Below are 19,748 nucleotides of genomic sequence, written 5' to 3' on the forward strand. Positions count from 1 at the left end.
AAAACAAAAAACCTGACCTTCTTTAAACTATCTAGCATTCAAGACACGCTCACACACACAAAAGTATCCTGAGACTTAGGGAATCTTCCTTCCTTAACAGAGCTTTAGCAGAAGAGGGCAGTGGTGACACACTCCACCACAGCCACCTTCCCCGTACTCTCAGGAGGTCACCACAGCACAGGGCAGCAGACGTGGACCTATGCTCCTCTATTACATAACAACTCTGAAACAGGTTAAGTTTACTGTCTTGCAGGGTTTTAGAAAGACTGAAATTTACCATAGATATTGCACCTTTCCCCAGACAGGAATATTCTGTTCCAGTCCCCAGACTAAGAATAACGCCAGTGCTACCAGTAGGAACACGCATGGCCAGTTTGAAACCCTCGGGGACCCGCACCAAGAACTTTCCTGTTTTATCTCCCGTGGGTCATCCTCCAGGGTTCAGCCACCTTAAAAAAGCATATTCATCTCATGCATTGCACTACTATAAACGCTACTTTCTAAACAGAGATAAAACAGAGCAAGAATATGAAGCTTGACCAGTACACAAAGTTCTGATGATATTCCATTCAAACCTAACAAAGGAAAAATAAATTGCTTGTACAAAGCAATCTTTATTTTCAAATGCTGCACTGCATGAAATGATTGACAGCCCTGTGCACGGACACAGATCCTCTTCATCCTTCGCACTTCACTATTCAGCATATCACAATCAGGCCAACTATGCATAAAAACATCTATTTTCAACCCGTTACTCATTTCCTTCTAAGGTAACAGCATTCACCTGGAAAAATCAGCAAGAATAAACCATTTCATTTCTGCATTCAAATGAAGATCAGGCACGCTACAAGGCTGGTCCCGTGCGTGGAAGCTGCTGATGCTTTCAGTGCTCTTCATCTTCTTAACCCTGATGAAGGACTCTTAAGGCTCTCCTGCTTTTAACAGTGTAACTGCCTCTCCCAGAAGGCAAACCAATGCAGAACAAAAGAGGGTAGGGGTCCTCGGAGAATGCCATGGGCACAGCTTTTCATCAGTGATCATCCTTCTCCAGCGACCATGCTTTGATGATGTCTTGCCAAGAGACACCGATTAACAGTGATACACATGTATCCATACACACGTCCAAATGAAAAGTGTTTTCCATTGTTTGCTCCCAACAACGTTTCTGAGAAGTCCCAAATTTCATTCTGTAGCCTAGATCCCACTGCAAATAATATCCATTGGGAAGGCTTTACAGATTTTTAATAATGGTATTTTGCTGAAGCACAGTTGCCTTTCCTATTTGGAAGAAAAGAAAGTGGTGACAGGATCTTACACCTGTATGTTTCTGCTTTAACTCCAATGCCCAGTTACAGCCAAACCTAAAGGTGATGTTCATGTTAATCTTTGGAGACCTTGTGTTTCAGGATCTGTATTTTCTCATGTGTGCAGCAATAGAAGCAGAAATCTCAGTGCTTCTTTTATTCTGACCATAATAGTCCACGAAGTCACCATCTGGCCCGAGGAGGTACATTATTATTGTGTGATCCACCTGCAAGAGAGCACATTGCGGCTCAGTAAAAACGATCCTGCACATCTCTCAAAGGCAGAAGCAACAGCCTGACAAGACTCCTCACCAAGTAGCTCAAGCAAGATATGGAAAACCTCAGCAACCTCTTCTTGTTTGAGCCAAGAAAATAAATAGAGAAAACCAGCTACATCCTCAAAACACATGAAAGAATAATACTGTGAGCAGACAAGTCTTCCCCAAGCTGCTGGCACCTTTCCAACAGCACAGACACAGCTGGGGCAAACCTGGGGGCTCAGGGGTCATTCCCCCTCATTTTTCCCACTTTCCCTCTCCTCATGATGCTCCATGTCCCTCACAAGGTACTCAAGCTCCTACTGCTAATACGATGTAAATAAAATATAAAAAGAGATATTTCATTAAACCAAGTTCACAGTCAGTGGAAACAATGGGACTAAGAGCATCACTGGGATGCAGGAGCTGCGGATGGAGGAGATGGTGCAGAGGGAAATACATGTGCTGGGGAGGGGCTCCCTCTGCTGTCAAAATTGAAATAACCTACAAAAATGTTCAATGTTTGAGGTACTCCAATTTGATTTATATAAATACTAACTCCACTGTAAATTTATTTAACATGCCACTGCAAGTACTGTCTGCATCTGTGACACCATCTTTATGGAGCAAAAGACAAAAATTACTGAAAATGGAGGCCACGAATCTGCGACGGCTCAAGTGACTGCATCATCTCACTGAAGAAAAAGAACTGCAAAGTACTCATGCACTGAAAGTACAACTGTTTGAAATTGAGAAAATGCATAAATATTTCCAGTAACACAAGCTTAAAGAATGCATTAAACTTAATGGTATTTCTGTCAGTGAATGTTTCTCAAAATTATCTAGAAATTACTACAGGGTCTTTCAAAAAGACGGATTCAGTTTCAAAGACACAGTGATTTCAAACTGGGTCCATCTTTTTGGAACAGCCTGTATTTCTAAATGCTCATCTCAATGTTCTTTTCAAGTCAAAACATGCAGGGAAGTTCAACTGGCTGTAGTGGATCTCTTCTTCTTCATCCCCTCCCAGCAGCCTGCGCAGGAAACACAACCCGCCCCTGTACAAACATCTGTCTTGATCACCAATTGGCACGACAGGTCCGCACAAGACACAATGAGGGAAAAAAAAAAAGCCTCACTGGAAGATATGGCAGAGTAGTAATTCCCTGGATAAGCCTCAGGTTAGAACCAAACCAGCCTCAGGCCCCCCTCAGGCTCTCCTCTGCCTGTGTTGTTTCACAGACCTGTGTCCTCCGACCTCCCAGCCCCGAACATGCAGAGTTCACTGCCTGCAAAGCCCAGCGCCTGGGACAGATCCTGAAGAGATGCAGGTTCACCCCCAGTGGGGTTCTCCCTGGATCCCGAATCCCTTTCTCCTACTTCATTACATCTGTAGTCACATTCTCCAGTCAGTTTCACCCTCCAGCCTCCCTTGAAGCTGCTGTTGTCTACTGAGTTATTTTCCAGGGCTGAATCCCTGCACTTTCCCTTCACAGCTCAGCCAGAATCCAGGTGGGGTTTGCTAGAATCCACATGTGGTTTTACTTCACAAGCAGCAGAACTCCTGTGTAGCCTCATCAGAGTGTTCCTGCTCTGGCAGGGGGATTGGACAAGATGATCTTTTGAGGTCTCTTCTGTAACTCCTTCAGCTTTTCTAGCCTCTTTCCATCATCTCTCCTCCACTTCAGTTCACTCATTTAGCATCAGATTCTACCGATTCTTTCCATCACATGAGCAGGTATCCTTTGCCAACCCTGTTCCTATAACTTATTCTTGCATTTCCACCAGCTTCCTTTTACAAATCCGATTTTAAGCAGTACCTTTAGACCGATTTCAGATTAATGCTAGATTGATTTGAACTGGTGTTGAATTTCTCCAGCAAGCTTCACTCCTCCATTCAAATACAGTATTCTGGACACAACTTCTGTAGCTATTGAGTTGTCACTGTAAGCGAAACCAAGTTCTTAACCTCTACTTTCACACCCCTTTTAGTAACATAAAGCAGTACACGTCACCAGTGTGATTCCATCTTCTCTCTACTGAGATCAGGTGCTGCTCTTGCTATTTCTTTCTATGCACCACCTTTTTGTTCCACTGATTTTTTTGTCCCCTTGGATAATTTATTTGCTTCAGCCAGGTGGTTTTAAAAAACAGATTAATATACAATATGGATCAGAGCAAAACTGATCTGCTTCAGCATCCTACCTCAATTAGTGGCCAAAAATGGTTGCTTTAAAGAAGAGTACCAAACCAGCACCAAAAACATACTATCTTCTTTTATTAACTCCCAGTTTCCAAACATTTTTAGCTCACAGGTTTCCTGAGCTAGGCAAGATTTCTGTGCATTTCATAATCCTCAACATTTTTTTTTCCAAAGACTAACAATTCTCCCTCTGGACTCCCATAAACTACCATTTGCATCTGTAGTGAGGTATTCCACTTCCAACAGGCTCACTGCAACAAGAACCATCATCTTTCCTTTTGAAGCTTTTTTTAGTTTTCTTTGATGCCCTTAGTTGTGTAATGAAAAAACAGAAAAGCTCATATAACATCTACCCTGACTTGTACCTACTTTACTCTTCCAGTCTGCTCCGGATGTGGCAGGTCAGGAAGGCTTTGGCAGCAGCTCTGAGCCCTATAACCAGCCATGTTCCCTTCCAGACAGTGAGATTTTGACTGCCCAGATTAGCATGACTTAAACTTCAGTTTCTCCCTTCACACTACTACTCTACGTATTTTATCCCCACTTTATTCAGCATCAACATGCTCTTTTCCACATCATATGACACAGAAGGAAGATCCCCACAGTATCTGCAGGAAGACTTGGCATCTCCCTAGTGTCCTGCCAGGAAAACCTCACTTCTTAGTGCCAGTTTCGTGAGAAATTAGTTGTTACTCACTTTTATCTCTCATTTCTCTTTTATCTCTCATTTCTCTTCCTATTGCCTTTATTTCCCAGTTCTGTTTTCATTTTGGAGCACATAAGAAAACAACCAGACAAAAACATTACAGACAGAAAAAGTTCAGATTATTGTCACACCTGCTAGCTCATGTGCTATTCTGTAGGCAGGCCTGGGACTGGACGTTTTTAGAACGGGTTTCAGTGATGTTCTGAGCTTACAAGAGAGCACCTTGATTATGACCAAGACCTCTTAAAACACAGCTTAACACATCAGAGCAACAGGGCTCTGCCATATAGGACTTCAGCGCAGATTGCAACAGCTGCCTTGGGATTTTAAAATCTATATCCTGCTCTTATCCAAATGCTTTCATTAGGCAAAGGCCCTGCATTTACTTACTATATAATCATTGTCTTCATCTTTTGGACCTTCACTGTAATATACACGGTAAGCTTTGGCAACTTGGTCAATCTGTGCCTTGGTACCAGTCAATCCAATCAGCTTTGGAGAAAATTCTAGATAGAAAGAAGACATTTACATGTTTTAGTGAAGAGTCCCATTAAGAACGTCTTTTCCAGTGTTCTACATTACATGCTATAAGACATCAAGGAAGAAAAGAGTAAATACCTTTAACATATCTGGCAATGGCTTCTTCGTTGTCCCTCTCAGGATCAATGGTGATGAAGAGTGGGGTCAGATTAGGCAAAGATGGAATTCTGTCTGTGACATTAACAACTATTATTTTTCTTAGAAAACTGAAACTCATTTCTCACCTCCCTTCAAACAAGCTCACAGACAAGCTACCATAACAATAATTCAAGCCCACCCTAAGTGACAAAAATAAAGGTCATTTAGTGCAGTTTAATGTATTTAATTTATGAATTAAGCAAATGCTGCGAAATCCGACACTCTGTGCTTGTGCTGGGTGGCAGCTACACTTGCAGCATCTCAGCTGGAGACCCTGCCCTGCTTAGTAGAGATGACAGACTGGCTCTGATGCAGAAAGCACTGTGGAGTGATCATGGCACAATGGTCAATACAACAAAAGCATGCCTGTGACAGTGGAGTGGGAGGACAGATGAAGGTACAATAGAAAAAAAAAACCTAATACACCCCACAACCACTTATTGGCAAAAATACAGTGCAATGGCACCTTTTCCTATAACCTGCCACCGTCATGTTTTATTACCAAGAAGTCCCTTGTTGCACAAAGATCAGTGCTGTCATGCTCTAAATATCAGATTCTACTGACAGGCAGATTGATGTATGTATCACTTAGTAATTCATTCAACTACTCAATAGAGGTCAACAGCATTTTTTTAAAAAAAGATCACCAGTTATTACCATTTGCAATATTTTACTGCAATAAACCCGGATCTCCAATAAAAAGGATGACTATGCCAACCGAATTCCCATACCAATCTCATCTACCACTTGAATCATTTTCTCCAGTTCATCAGGACAGATGTCAGGGCAGTGTGTGAAGCCGAAGTAGATCAGCACCCACTGGCCGATGTAGTCCTTGCTGGTCTTGGGCTGCCCCTCGTGGCTGACGAGCGAGAAGGGCCCTCCCAGCAGTGGTTTCCCAATCCCTCGGTTTCGTTCCTTCTCCAGGTCTACAAAAACAAGAGAGGATCAAACACATCCATGTCATGATCCACACTGCTTCCCCAGTGACCCTCAGGAGCCGTTGCACAGTCACGGCCCGGGGCGCTGAGACATCAAGATTTACCACTGTACAGATGCCCAATGTGGACAAGGCTTCCAAAAACAATTCAACTTGGGGCAAAATCCAACATATCGCTAAACTCCTTTGAAACATAATAATCTCTATCATTGTCATCTGATTGACGCAGTAATGCGCAATGATAGGAGGCAGGGCAACGGGCACAGACTGAAACACAGGAGGCTCCATCTGAACAGGAGCAGAAACTTGTTTGCTGGGAGGTGCCAGAGCCTGGCCCAGGCTGCCCAGAGCGGGTGTGGAGTCTCCTTCTCTGAGACATTCAAAGCCCCTGGACCCACCTGTGTGATCTGCTCTGTGACCCTGGTGAGCAGGGGCTGGACCGGGGGATCTGCAGAGGTCCCTTCAGCCCAACCAGCCTGGGATTATTCTGACATTATATTTTTATGTAACAGAAAAATTAGCATCCTTTGCAAACTGAACATAGCATAAAAGCTGTAATCTCTGATTTTCAGCATTAAAAACATGAAAACGACAGCAACGGGCAGTTACTGCAGGGACACACACGCACAATGTGAGAGGACACCAACATGCACAGCAAATCCCACCTGTGTCTGCGCTGCATCAACTGGCAACACCAAGTACAATCAAACACAACTATTCCCAAAGCAAAGGCATATTTAAGAATTTTAAAACTCTTAATCTTGAAGGGGTGGTTTTTTTTGAACGTTTGAAAATTTTATATAGCATTTATATATACATAGGTGCGAAGAATGACGCCATTCAGCGGGATGCCAGAGTGGGTAAAATACATCTGAATACAAACAACCCATCCTCTGAACACAAACAACCCATCCTCTGAACACAAAACACGGTGTCCCCGCTGCCTCTCCCGCCCGGTAACACGCCCGGGCCGGTCGCGCCGGCCACGGGACGGGGAGGGGCCGGTTCCTCCTCCCGCACTCACCCTCCTCCTTCTGCCGCTTCACCTTCTTCATGGCGGCCAGCAGCCCCCCACAGAGCACGAACGTGGCCGCCAGCGACCGCCACGACACCAGCTGCCGAGGAGAAGCCGGTTAGTGACTGAAAAGGCGAGGGGGAGACGGGGGACGGCGCGGGCTCCCCCGCTGTGGAGGGACGCGGTTCCCTCACTCACCCGCCTCTGCGAGCCCGCCCGCGGGCCGCTGCCCGGCGGCAGGCGGGACAACGGGCGGCTGCCGGGCGCGGGCAGCACCGCCCGGCCCCTCACCGGCCGAACAGTGAAGGACCAGGCCGCGCTGCCCGCGCCCGGCAGCCGCCCGTTCAGCGCCACCCGCCAGCAGCGCAGCGCCGCCGCCATCTTGCCGCCCGCTGTTCCGCGCCCGCCCCTTCCGGCCCGCCAGCCGGGAGCGGCCGCCATGGAGGCGGCGCCAGCGCCGCTCTTCGCTTTCGGTGTCATCGCGGACATCCAGTACGCGGACGCGGAGGACGGATACGACTTCAGCGGGTACCGGCGGCGGTACTACCGGCAGAGCCTGCAGCTGCTGCGGGACGCTGTGGAGGCGTGGGCAGCGGAGAGGCCGCCGCTCGCCTTCGTGCTGCAGCTGGGTGACAGCATCGACGGGCTCAACGCCCGCGGCGGCCGCGCCGGGGCTGCCCTGGAGCAGGTGCTGGCGGCGCTGGGGCGGCTGCCGGTGCCGGTGCATCACACATGGGGCAACCACGAGTTATATAACTTCAGCCGGGCCCGCCTGGCGCACACCGGCCTCAACAGCCGTCCCGCCGGGGCTGCCGCGCCAGCCGATGACTGCCAGGCCTACCACTTCAGCCCGGCCGCGCGGTTCCGCGTGGTCGTGCTCGACGCCTATGACGTGAGCGTCCTGGGCAGGGAGCCCCACAGCCCCCGCTACCAGGAGGCCCTGCAGCTGCTGCGGGAAAAGAACCCCAACGAGAGCCTCAACAGCCCTGCAGGTACACCCAGCTGCACCCTGGGGCTGAGCCTCCACTTCCCAGAACCATGAGGCGGTTCCCCTGGGGGCTGAGGCGCATGCCCCATTTCTGCCCATTGCTTCTACCACCCTGGTCCTAGCGGAGACCCGGTCGGTGGGTCTCTGTGCAGGCACGGGCGATGCTCTTACGCCCGTGCTGGTGCTGTTGGATGGGTTTATGTTGTGCTGTGTGCCCTGTGGTAGCAGAACAAAAGGCAACCCTTGCTGCAGCTGCTATTGCAGAGCGTAGAGTAATGCTCACCCAGTCCCATGCCAAGAGTGGAAATCCTGTGCGTGCAGCGTGACCAAAACCCCTGAAAATACAAATAATTTCCCCTGTTTGTCCAAGGAGGCTAGAGTTTTGATCCAAGAGATACAAAATAAAAAAAAAGTTTATGAAAGTAAAACATCTTGTAAGCAGATGTACATAAGGCAAGCAAATAGAGGAGCCGCAAGAGGTGTGTGCAGCTATGCCTAACCACCTTCTTCATTGCAGGACTCAAAGAACCTCAGTTTGTGGAGTTTAACGGAGGATTTAGCCAAGCCCAGCTGGACTGGTTCAATGAAGTTCTCAAGTTCTCTGATGAAAACCAAGAAAAAGTTGTAGTTATGGGTAGGTGAACATGGGGGACATATGGGGATACATGCCAGAAAAGTTACATAGTCAATGTATGTTAGCTGAGGAAAATATGTAGCAGATTTGTAGCTCCACAGAGGTGCAGTTGTAACCTGTGAAGTAGGAGAATAGCAACTATATTTTACACTCAGGTGAGGTATCTGTGCACAGAGGTCTGAGTTTCGCTGCAGCTAAGGCAGAATTTGGTTATGCCTGAAGTAACTCTCCTGCTTCTTTCCCTCAACTGCAGGTCATCTGCCCATTCACCCAGGTGCTTCAGACAGCATTTGCCTAGCCTGGAATTACGAAGATGCCCTTTCGGTCATACACTCCCATCGGTGTGTGGTTTGCTTTCTCGCAGGGCACCTGCATGACGGTGGCTATTGCCTGGACTCTCATGGAGTTCATCATCTGACTTTGGAAGGGGTTATTGAAACTCCACCGGAAAGCAATGCCTTTGGGACTGTTTATGTCTATGAAGATAAAATGATACTGAAGGGAAGGGGCAGAGTTTCAGACAGAGTTATGCATTTCTGCAAATGGTAAGCAAATAGAAGTTGCTCTTCTTCAGGAAGAGTACTCCGACAAAAAAGCAGGGGATTCAGCTTATTATTTGCTTGTAGGAAGATGTGCGCGGCTGATCCTTATAGCTTTAACTCAAACATTTTTCTCTTGGATCCAAATTTCAGAAATAACATGTCTGAAAGAAAGCAGACCTAGTTTCCTTTTGGAGCATAGAGAAGGCCAGTAATGATGTTTGAAACAAATATACTTGAATGCAGAATGTTGACTTGAAACACCCAATTCTGACTGGATTGTTACTATGAAAAAAAATGCAACCATAATATGAATATTGAAAAAAACAAGCAAACTTTTTAAGATCAGTCAGAACTAATGTGGCCTGCCCAGCCACATTTATTTTTCTTTGAACATCATCATAATGGCTCCTCTCTGGGAGAATTAGCCCACCCCGTAGCCTAATGCTGTCTTTCTAATATTGTTTTAAAAGAATAAAGTAACCTCCAGATACACTGAGCCCAAGGAAAATTGCGACTATCAGTGCTGCATGGTGTAATGCTGCAGATACACCCTCGGTCTATGTGTGTGCAGCTGTATCAGCCTGCAGCAGCGCTGAGTAGCAAAGCCCTGACATGGAAGGATCTAACACATGTTGCTGTGCTGCCCATGGGCCTGTTCTGGCTGTCCCCGCCAGCTTGTGTGCCCAGCGACTCGCCAGCGCTTCCCTCTCCAGGACTAGTGGCGCTGGAACACGCTCACTCTCCATGGGGCTGCTCTGCAGATTCTGCTTTCGGGAACAGAAATTCCGAGACAAGCAGAGTTGTGACAGTGACCACATCTGCTGGTGGCAGTCTTGAGCACGCATCTCGCAGAAAGTAAATATAGGGAAGCTTTCATTGAATTTTCATTAGAAAAACAGTATTTATTACTCTGTAAAAGCAGTAACTTTCAATTAAAGATAATAGCAAAAATATTTCGTCTGATATGTTCTGCATATGATTTTAGTATAGGAAAAGAAATACAGACTGCTCAGTTTTTCAGTTACTCTTAATGGATTATCCAGGCAGATATCTGGATGTTTTAAGGCCATAAATAGTCATTTATTGAAACAAAGTGCTTGCTTTACATTTATGTTACATAATAGTAAATTTCGCAAAGTATGAGGTGGTTGAGAGTGACCCAGGGATGCCAGGATATTTTGAATATACCATTAGAACACACATCAGATCAGTAGCGATTTGAAATTGTGTGAAGAAGCCAGCTGAACAACTGTTTCCGCAGAAAAACTCTCCACTCAGATTCGACAGCGTTCCTCCATTTTTTCTTCAACCACGTCTCAAACTGCACTGCTGGAAGCAGCACCTTTCATTAAGAACCAAAATCAAAGGCAACTGAGGTCAGAACACATATTGTGTGCTTCCCTCCACCCGATTACATCACTGTTTTACAGTGTGTTGGCCAAGACGCTCGCATCTCTTTGTTGATGTAAATGTACAACCATGAAACAAAGGGGAAGAGGGCGACCATGACAGCAGCAGCCAAGCGAGCTCCAGCCAGTGGACTCCTACGAAGAAGCAAATGCAACAGAGCTACTTCAAATCAGGCTGCCAGAAACATTCACATCCAGCTACAGCTGGAAAGACAGCAGAGAGCCTCCTGTTGGTGCATCAGCAAAGTCCTTTACTGGAGAGGTTTTTCTGCCATTTCAGGTTACACAAACCAGGTGGAAAAACAAAAAGATGCACCCCGCTTGCCCAGAGCATCTGTGACATGTTTTCCCAGAACAAAGGTACTGTTTGGCAGACTGAGATTTTTTACACTAATAGGAATTTAGCACAAGCGCGGTAGCACAGTCCTCTGAATGGACATGCTGTCCTTCTGCAAAGGAAGGATGTCCCCTGTCTATTATGGCAGTGGGAGAAGAAAATAGGTTCTATATAGCTTTCCTTCCCCCCCTACAGACTTATTTGTGCAAGATCCTACAGGCTGCAGCATCAGCTACTACTGCTTAGATATCTGAGAGGATTCAGACAGTGACATGAAGCAGAAAAAGAAGCTGCTAAAATCGTCTATGTGTTTTAAAGAAGATAGATAGTCACTAAATACGAACATATAAGTGGTTAAAAAAAAAAAATAAAGGAAACAAAACTTACTTTGCTGAACTGCGACAAAGACTCATCCAGATTGTAATAATCACCAGACCAAACAACTCTCTAAAATCCCAAACAAAAGACTGATCAGAAAATAATATAAGCAAATATTTACTTTTAAAAAATACAAATTTTGCCTCAAAAAAAGCAGCTCCTTTGGAAAAGTTCAATATATTTTATTGGGATTTTAATTATAAAGGTACTTACATAAAGTAATTTTGATTCCCACTACAAATCTACAAACGCACATGACCCAGCGGCAGAAATTCCTGCTTCTACTTTTTGTTTTGCTGCTGAACTCGTATTCCATAGCACATTTCCCTCTATAACACAGAGCAAAGCAGTATCCCAGTGTTCCAGACCCTGAACAGCCACGGTATAGGCCAGTGCTTCACCTCAACACTGTGCAAGCACCTACTGCAGGCAACAACCCGATGTGGGGCTGAGAACCTGCCTCCCCCTCAGCCCCTGGCAGTTCAGGAGGTGGCCTGGGGTGCTGAATTCATGCAGGGAGAAATAAAGATCACTGCTTACCTGCCTTCCTCTTCGTGTAAAATGTTCCATTGAGCATAAGCAAACAACGAGCAAGCCAAAGCAATGGTCCCAACAATACAACCAGCAGAATGAAGGTCACACAGGCTCCTCCAGACACCATGATCTGAGGAAAAAAATAGTCTGCCAGCAACTGCAGTGTAGCATCAAGTACACCCTATAAATCAAAAAGCAACTGAGTCACAAAAAAGGTGCCTCTAGCAAACACACACTTTAGGCAGGAAGGTGGAATTAATACCAGCATCTTTATGACCAGGAAAATCTGCTAAAAAGTGCTGTTGAAAATAAACACCAGAGGGCTTGGGGCTTGCTTTCCTAGGAATGCAGCTTCTTGGCAGCAGCACCTCAATGAAACTGTTTTCTTACTCCCTCCAGCAAACAAAACAAGCTCCAGAGTTCAACATGCGTGGAAAAAAAAAATCACAAGGCATTACAAATGAAAGTTCTCTTAAACAGGAAGAAGGGCCTTTCCGGAGCTCAGAGCCATAACCAGAGGCCAAGCATGGCCCCAGGGCAGTGTGTACTGGGGGGCAGCCGCCCCAGCTCCCAGACAGCGCCAGGGGTGCGAGTGACCACCACACCACAGAGAGCACCTTCCCCCATTTTCCCCGATAAGCCTCTCCTGAGCTTTTGCCTGTGGTGATGAGCAACACTGATGACACCTCTGCCCGAGGACTGACCCAACATTGGAATCCATTCCTCATTTGGCTGAACTTATTGCAGCTCAGCAGAGGCAGAATCTGGGTCTTCTGCAGACTTGAATGGCAAATATCTCTTGGTGAATTTACGTAAATGTCCAGTTATACAATAGTTGTGCTATTTTAATCTTTGTTTTTCACTGATCTTCGCACAAGTAACATAAACCTATTTGTGAGTTTAACACATAGACTCTCCTGACCAGGCAAATGCCATTATGGTGAAGCTACACCTATCGCACAAATACACCTCCCCTGAAACGTTCAAAGCCACAGGCAACAAACCCTCATGGGCTATGGTTTTATGAACACTACCACTTCATGCGTTTAAGGTGGCCAGAATGCTGAGAGACTGCAACAGTGCAACAACAGCACGCACACTTGAAGATTTTATTTTTTTGCAAAAGTGGCATTTTAGTTTATTCAGCGTAAGTATTCATCCAGATGAGATACAGTCACTTTGCATATAGAAAATGTCATTAGTAAAAAATTGTTGCTGCTGGATGAGAATACAAAAAATGGACTATTTTCTGGAGTCCTGGACCAAATCTGATCGGAGTCATTCTCTCAACGTGTGTAATTAGCCCTCTTAGCATAATGCCTTTGGACGTGCAGCAACTGCACTGAAGCCTCTAACTGTCCCCATGGCCACCCGTGTGCTCTGTGGGGCAGCTGATCCTGATCAAGACCTTGAGCTCGTTCAAAGGACTGTGCAGAGCTCAGCTGTTCTTCTATGAGGCAGATAAGCAAAACCACACATTTCATTTACTTTACTTCCTTGTTGTAATGCGCTAACGATAACGGCAGAGCCAGGTTCAGAGCATGCTCCCGAGCTTGTGCTCCACTCAGGCTCTGAGTGCTGGAATCGGGTGCAAAGGTAAGACCAGCCCAGCGCTGGGCCTTTACGCGGCACTCCTCTGTTCACCTGTACCACATCCAACCACCAACGCTAAACTGATCACCGGCTTTTGCAGCAGCAGGTGTCACAGCTTTTTGCCCTCAAAATGTAGTAGGACATGTTTCCACATGGCCTGGTCTTAATTTGTCATTCAATTAAAGAAAAAAAAAAAAAGTTTGGGGGGCAAAATTTGAGCAGAGACTTTTTTGCACAGCTGTAGTATACCTGTTATCGAAGGGTTAATGCTGACGAGCAGTGTCAGGGCAGCTGGTACTAAGTAGACAACCTGTTAATGGAACATAAATCTCTGTGGCAAAACTCGGCAAGGTAATGCAGCAGAGGCAGCCATCCACATCAGCGCTTCCCCCCAGCAGCCTGTCAGATGCACAGAACAGCTGCCAGTGCCGCTCCCCCCGCGTGCCCTGGCACTGCTGGTGCTTCACCATCACCACCCAAACCCGGACAATCAGCCACATACCAGCCCTTGCTGCTCAGCTTGGGTTACCGAGTCCTCGCTGCCCAGCCAGCCTGCTGCAGAGCCCCTTGCCCAGCACCCTCACCCCCCTGTGGGACACCACCTCCTTCAGACCCCCCCCAAACCCTCTGACCTGCACTGCGCAGTTCTGGAAGCAGAACGACCCTTGGTGCCACTGTCAGCTGGGCTCACCGGCACAAGGGATGTCCGCCTGCACAAGGGATGTGCAAGGGACAGCCCCTGCCCACCCAGCAGCTGCCGTCACATACAGGGACATTCATTCCCCTTTGTCCCTCAGCTCCACCCTGTGCACACTGGGCCAGGGCCACCAGCTGTCCATGTGCCGGCAAAGCGGAGTGAAAAGGGTTTCTCTCTGCATTTCCCCTGGGGCCCAGGATGCGCTGCTGAGCTGAGCGGAGACAGCAGGCAGTCAGGGTGGTGATTCAAGGCAAGCAGAGGTGGGGACGGACACAGGAGTTCGGCTGGTCGGGGAGTCTTGGGTGCAGGGCAGGAGGAGCGAGAGCAGTTTGGTGTTTTCTGCACAGGGAACCAATGCTTTGCAGGGGGCAAGTGCAAATCTGAGGTGAAATAAGGAATATCTGGGAGCACAGTCGGATTTCAGCCGTCGCTGCAGTAGAAAGATCGTTTTCCCGGCGCCTGCTTGCTCTTCAACTAGAAGTGGAGAGCAGGATTCCTCCAGCGGCCCCGTTCAGACCAGGCGCCAGCGGGGCCGCTCGGGGAAAGCGCCGGCAGCCGGAGCCGCAGAAGAGCCGTCCCGGCGCCCGCCCAGCTGCAGCCGCCCGGCGGGAAGGGCGGCCCGTACTCACCGTCCACAGCTCGGCGTCGGGGTCGTTCACCTGCAGCGGGGACGCGCGCACTGAGACCCGGCAGCCGCCGGCCCGGCGGGGGCCGCGCTCCGCGGGAGGGAACCGCAGGGGAGCGGAGCGGAGCCGCCTGCAGCCCCCGACCGGGCAGCCCCGTCCTCACCTGCACGGCGGCCGCCAGCCCGAAGAAAGCGGCCATGAGGAGGTTGCAGAGGCGCCACAGCCGCCCCGCCGCCCACCCGTCCGCCATGGCCGGGGGCGGGACCGCGGGGACACCGCCCGGTACCCAGTACCACCCCTCGCAAACAGCCCTCGCCCCGCCCGGTCCGGGCCGCCCCGGGACGGTCAGCGCATCTCGTTCGTAGTTACTGATTTTTTAGAGAAAACTGGAAGATGGCTAGTTTTACAAATCGAGCCCCAGTCCAGCCGTGCAGTGCTGGTTACAGGGTTCACATTCCAGTTACTATGGGAAAGCAAAGGTTCTCCTGTCTTTCACAGGCTGTATCACCAAACATGACCCATAAAATCATAGAATCATTTTGGTTGGAAGAGATCCTCAAGATCACCGAGTCCAACAGTTAAGCTAACCCTGGCACTAACTCACGTCCCTGAACCTCATCTCCACGTCTGTTCAACCCCTCCAGGGATGGTGACTCCAGCACTGCCCTGGGCAGCCTGTTCCAATGCCCCACAGCCCTTTGGGGAAGATGTCGTGGTTGAGATGGATAAACTACATAGACCAAATTCTTCCAGGATGAAAGTAGTAGACACCATTTATTGCCACAAGTGCATTTTTATACAGTTTTACAAATTTATGTGTCTCTTCACTATTAGTTATAAGTTACAGCAGTAACATGTCATTGGCTATTTTTGCTATCATCAATGTTACTCTTCTACTCCCTTCTGTCTCACGGGTACATCCTTAAAATCTCCGGATACTCCTTTACTCCCATATTTCTCACAGGTAGGCCATAATATCTTCAAGGCTAATTTCTGTTCCCATGACCTCCGTCAGGGAATCCACGGACCGACCGTAGCTCCCCACAGGAAGAAATTGTTCCCCAGATCCAACCTCAACCTCCCCTGGTGCAACTTGAGGCTGTTTCCTCTGCTCTGGCACTTGTTCCTGGGGAGCAGAGCCTGACCCCCCCTGGCTCCAAGCTCCTTTCAGGCAGTTCAGAGATCAGAAGGTCTCCCCTCAGCTCCTGTTCTCCAGCTGAACCCCCCACGTCCTGGTGTCACCTCCAGCGTTTCCCACTGCTTGCAGCACTGGTCGCCCTTGACAAGCTCAGAGATGAGTAGGAGAAGAGCAGCACTTGTCATGGGCCCCAACTAAGGCTTTCCTGGTCAACAGCCACTGGCTCGTGCCAACGGTCAAGAGAGGCAGAAGAAATCCCTTCAGAACAGCTCCCTCTCAAAAGACATCCTTCTGCTTGATGAACCGCAGGGAAAGGCATCCTAAACCAGGCACTTTGACCTTGTTTTCAGCCCAGGTTCCCAGTGCTGGTGCACACGGGAGCCAGTCACTGCACATCTGCCACCAAGGGGAATCGCCTCCGAGGCCAACTGTGCCGTGGGGAAAGGAAAGGGTTAAACATCAGAAGAGTTTGATTTAGTACACAACACGGATAAAGCCATTCTCTCTGCCATTAAAACTGAGGGTATTTAATTCAGTAAAGTGAGATTTCATTCCCCATGACTTGGCTGGTTGTATTTTGAATCTGGGCACGGGCTGCAGTGACCTGCAACGAAATACGAGGTGTCACCAGCTACAATGTAGGTGTTAAAGTGGGAAAGGCAGGAGGGAGCCTCAGCATCTCCCATCCCGTGGGTGACTTCATCACAAAGGACCAGGGCGGCGCCCGCTGGCTCCTGGGGTGGCTGTTGCCGGGCAACAGAGACACTATATTGTCCCCTGTCACCTGTGCCCCTCGCCCATTTGGTCACTGGCCGTGGTGGGATCACTTGCCGTGGTGGGATCACTGTGGTGGTGGACTCATTTTGGCAGTTGGACCACTTTTGGTGGTGGGATCACTACTGGTGGTTGCATCACTTTTGGTGTTGGGATCACATTTGGTGGTTGCATCACTTTTGGTGTTGGGATCACATTTGGTGGTTGCATCACTTTTGGTGGTGGAATCGCTTTTGGTGGTTGAACCGCTTTTGGGTGGTTTGGTCACTTTCGGCACTTGGATCGCTTTGGTGACTGGATCGCTTTCATCACTCGGATTGCTTTTGGAACTTGGATCTGTTTTGGTGACTGATCGCTTTCTGTGGGAAGAAGGAGCAGGAGAAAGGCTGCTGGCTGTCCATCCCTCCAAGATCACCTCCGGACAGAAAAGCTCCTGTCTCCCTACTTCGGGTTCAGTGTTTTCACGCAGAACAGCAGCGATGGCCACACGCAGTCTGTTGGAAATGCTGGACGCTGCCATCGGGACACCCCAAGTTGGGGTTGTGGATTTCGTGGCGCTCCACAAGCTGCTGAAAGCCATGATCATCGGGCAGCAGGGTCAGCAGGAGCTGCAGTGCAGCCTGGCAGAGGACATGCGGGCCATGCAGAAGGCGCACTCTGGCATGGCAGAGGACATGCGGGAGATGAAGGAGGCGATGCAGGAGGCGCATTCTGGAATGGCACAGGACATCCAGGAGATGAAGGAGGCGCATGTCGGCCTGGCAGAGGACATGCATGCCCTGCAGGAGGCGCATTCCGGCCTGGCCGAGGACATCCAGGAGATCCAGGAGACACTTGGCCTGGTGAGCATCGCCTGGTGCCCCGGGAGGGAGCTGGGCCCTCGTCCCTCCCCGCTCCTGCTGCCCTGTCACACTGTGCCCGTGCCCCACGGCCATCGGTGTCACCAGCGTGAAGGGCAGCAGGAGGGAAGAGTGGGAAGGGTGTCCCAGGAGTTGCTAAGGCACTTTTGAACTAGAGAGCCCTCAAAACAGATCCATGGGAGGGGAAGGAGGGGAGATAAAGCTCTGCCCGTGCAATTCAGCCGCGGCCCCCAGGCACAGCCCTGCCCAGCGTCCCTCTGTCTCCTGCCCCAGTTCATTTGGGGATACTCTTTAAATCCCGCTCCCACATCTGAACGGGTGTCCCTCTCCTCACCCAGCTCCAGGGGAAGCCCCAGGACGTTGCCGGGCTGCGCAGGGACAGGAGGCGGCTGCGTCCCCCGCTCCCTCAGGGACACCAGCCCTCCTGCCTCGGGGCACAGCCTGTGGGGTGGGGTGCTGGGCAGTGATGCTGGGGGTCCCATCCCTGGGGTCCCATCCCCCCAGCTCCATGGCTGGGCTGACTCCATGATCCCTTTGCATTTGTGCTCTCATGTTCAACATGAGTTTGGCCCCGTGAGATGATGATTTGGGGACAGGGACTGGGGACATGGCGGGGGGTTCTGGGGTCTGTCCTCACGGCTGCCCAGCTGCCAGTAAACCTGCTGCCCTTTGCCTCTTCTTCCCAGGAGGGCGGTGGGGGCCAGTCTGCCCCCTCCGAGCCCACCCAGGTGGCCGTGGACAGCCAGGCCAGGAGGAGCTCAGCACTGGGGCCGAAGGGACGTGGGACACAGCCTGGGATGGAGACCGGCAAGGGGACTGCAGGGTCTGGCTCCCTGGGGATGCAAGCAGGGACACAGGGGGAACCAGCGACCCCTGTGAAGTTGTCAGGCGCTCCCTCTGATCACACGAGGTCTATTGGTGCCGGCGCCACCACCCCGGGGATGCAGCCAGGATCACGGGGCACCCAGGCCACCACCCGCCTGGGGACACAGCCAGGGGCCCCTGACACCCAGGCCAGCACCTCGGGGATGCAGCCAGGATCCCCTGGGACCCACACCACCACCCCTGGGGTGCAGCCTGCGTCCTCCAGATCCCAAGCCACCATTCCAGGCGATGCCCAAGAGCCGGCCAAGCCCTGGGGCTCCACCAGCACCTCCAGCTACGAGTCGGAGATGCGGGAGGTTCTCTCACAGGTTGGGCAGCTCGGCAACGTCTACGCTGGTCTGAAGGAGGAGGTGGAACAGCTTAAATCTACAAAAGCAGAACGTGCAGATCTTGAGAACGTGCGCCAGCTTTTCCCGAAGGGAGGTGAGAGCACGGGGGTGCTGGCGGGGGTTTTTTGGTGTGGGGACACCCTGGGTCAGGGGCTCGTCATGCTCAGAGACCCCCTCACCAACAGCACATCCCCTTGCACCATGTCCCTCTAGGCCGGCAGAGCATCACCAGCATCCTGGCCGACCTCAAGTGCCAGATGTCCTTCCTACAAGACATGGCCAGGGCCCTCCGCGGGGAGGAGGAGAAGGTGAGCCGGCAGCAGTCCCCGAGGGGCTGCGGGGATGCCAGTTTGGGCAGGGAGGGGGCAGCGAAAGGGTCCCCGTGCCGGAATGACACAGGGGGCTGTGCCCTCACCGCCCCCACTGCCGTTCCCAGATCAGCAAGGTGGAGGATGCTCCCAGAAAGATGAGGGGGGCTGGAGCCGGCAGAAAAGCAGACGGCAGCGGCCAGATGACCCGACAGCCGCGGTAAAATGATGGGAGAGGGTTTCCTACCCCGCAGGGCTGCGAGGGAGCCTGGGGTCTGGGAGCATCCCAGTTTGGGGGCCGAGGGACACCCCCACGAAGGCTAAGCCTGCCCCTGCCCCCGTCTCGCTGGCCAGGCCCAAGGGACAGAAGGTCAAGGCAGAGCGCAAGGAGCTGGGGAAGCAGCAGGAGCCGACCCAGGCCGAGCTGGAGCAGTTTGCGGCTGAGTACGTGAATAACTTGGTGATGGAGGCAGCGCAGCAGCTGCAGGCAGAGGTGAGGCCCGGGGGCAGCGCTCCCAGCCCCCGCTGGCTAGGGAGGGTCCTGGCGGGGTCCCGGCCACGTCCCCTGGCTGGATGGGGCCATGGAGCCTCCACGGCACCTGGGCTTGTGGGC

General features: G+C 50.4%; 4 protein-coding genes across 4 annotated transcripts; 2 read left to right on the plus strand and 2 right to left on the minus strand.

Moving 5' to 3' along the window:
• Positions 1-594: 594 nt before the first annotated feature.
• Positions 595-7,592, minus strand: LOC102095905 (protein SCO1 homolog, mitochondrial). Its single transcript, XM_065034474.1, has 6 exons — positions 7,302-7,592; positions 7,113-7,203; positions 5,880-6,077; positions 5,089-5,181; positions 4,861-4,976; positions 595-1,531 (listed from the first exon to the last, which is right to left on the minus strand). Exons 1-6 carry the CDS (start codon positions 7,590-7,592, stop codon positions 1,403-1,405), a joined length of 918 nt encoding a protein of 305 aa, XP_064890546.1. The 3' UTR covers positions 595-1,402.
• Positions 7,543-10,220, plus strand: ADPRM (ADP-ribose/CDP-alcohol diphosphatase, manganese dependent). The gene is made up of 3 exons (XM_005510008.3): positions 7,543-8,095; positions 8,609-8,725; positions 8,979-10,220. Exons 1-3 carry the CDS (start codon positions 7,543-7,545, stop codon positions 9,272-9,274), a joined length of 966 nt encoding a protein of 321 aa, XP_005510065.3. The 3' UTR covers positions 9,275-10,220.
• On the minus strand, positions 10,149-15,131 carry TMEM220 (transmembrane protein 220). Its single transcript, XM_065034475.1, has 6 exons — positions 15,005-15,131; positions 14,845-14,874; positions 13,768-13,828; positions 11,932-12,055; positions 11,401-11,460; positions 10,149-10,811 (listed from the first exon to the last, which is right to left on the minus strand). Exons 1-6 carry the CDS (start codon positions 15,089-15,091, stop codon positions 10,679-10,681), a joined length of 495 nt encoding a protein of 164 aa, XP_064890547.1. The 5' UTR covers positions 15,092-15,131; the 3' UTR covers positions 10,149-10,678.
• Positions 15,132-18,373: 3,242 nt separating this feature from the next.
• LOC135575685 (uncharacterized) lies at positions 18,374-19,743 on the plus strand. The gene is made up of 2 exons (XM_065034320.1): positions 18,374-18,921; positions 19,041-19,743. Exons 1-2 carry the CDS (start codon positions 18,411-18,413, stop codon positions 19,295-19,297), a joined length of 768 nt encoding a protein of 255 aa, XP_064890392.1. The 5' UTR covers positions 18,374-18,410; the 3' UTR covers positions 19,298-19,743.
• Positions 19,744-19,748: the final 5 nt, after the last annotated feature.

Source organism: Columba livia, chromosome 18 (assembly GCF_036013475.1).
Source record: "Columba livia isolate bColLiv1 breed racing homer chromosome 18, bColLiv1.pat.W.v2, whole genome shotgun sequence".
In the NCBI taxonomy this organism is placed as follows: domain Eukaryota; kingdom Metazoa; phylum Chordata; class Aves; order Columbiformes; family Columbidae; genus Columba; species Columba livia.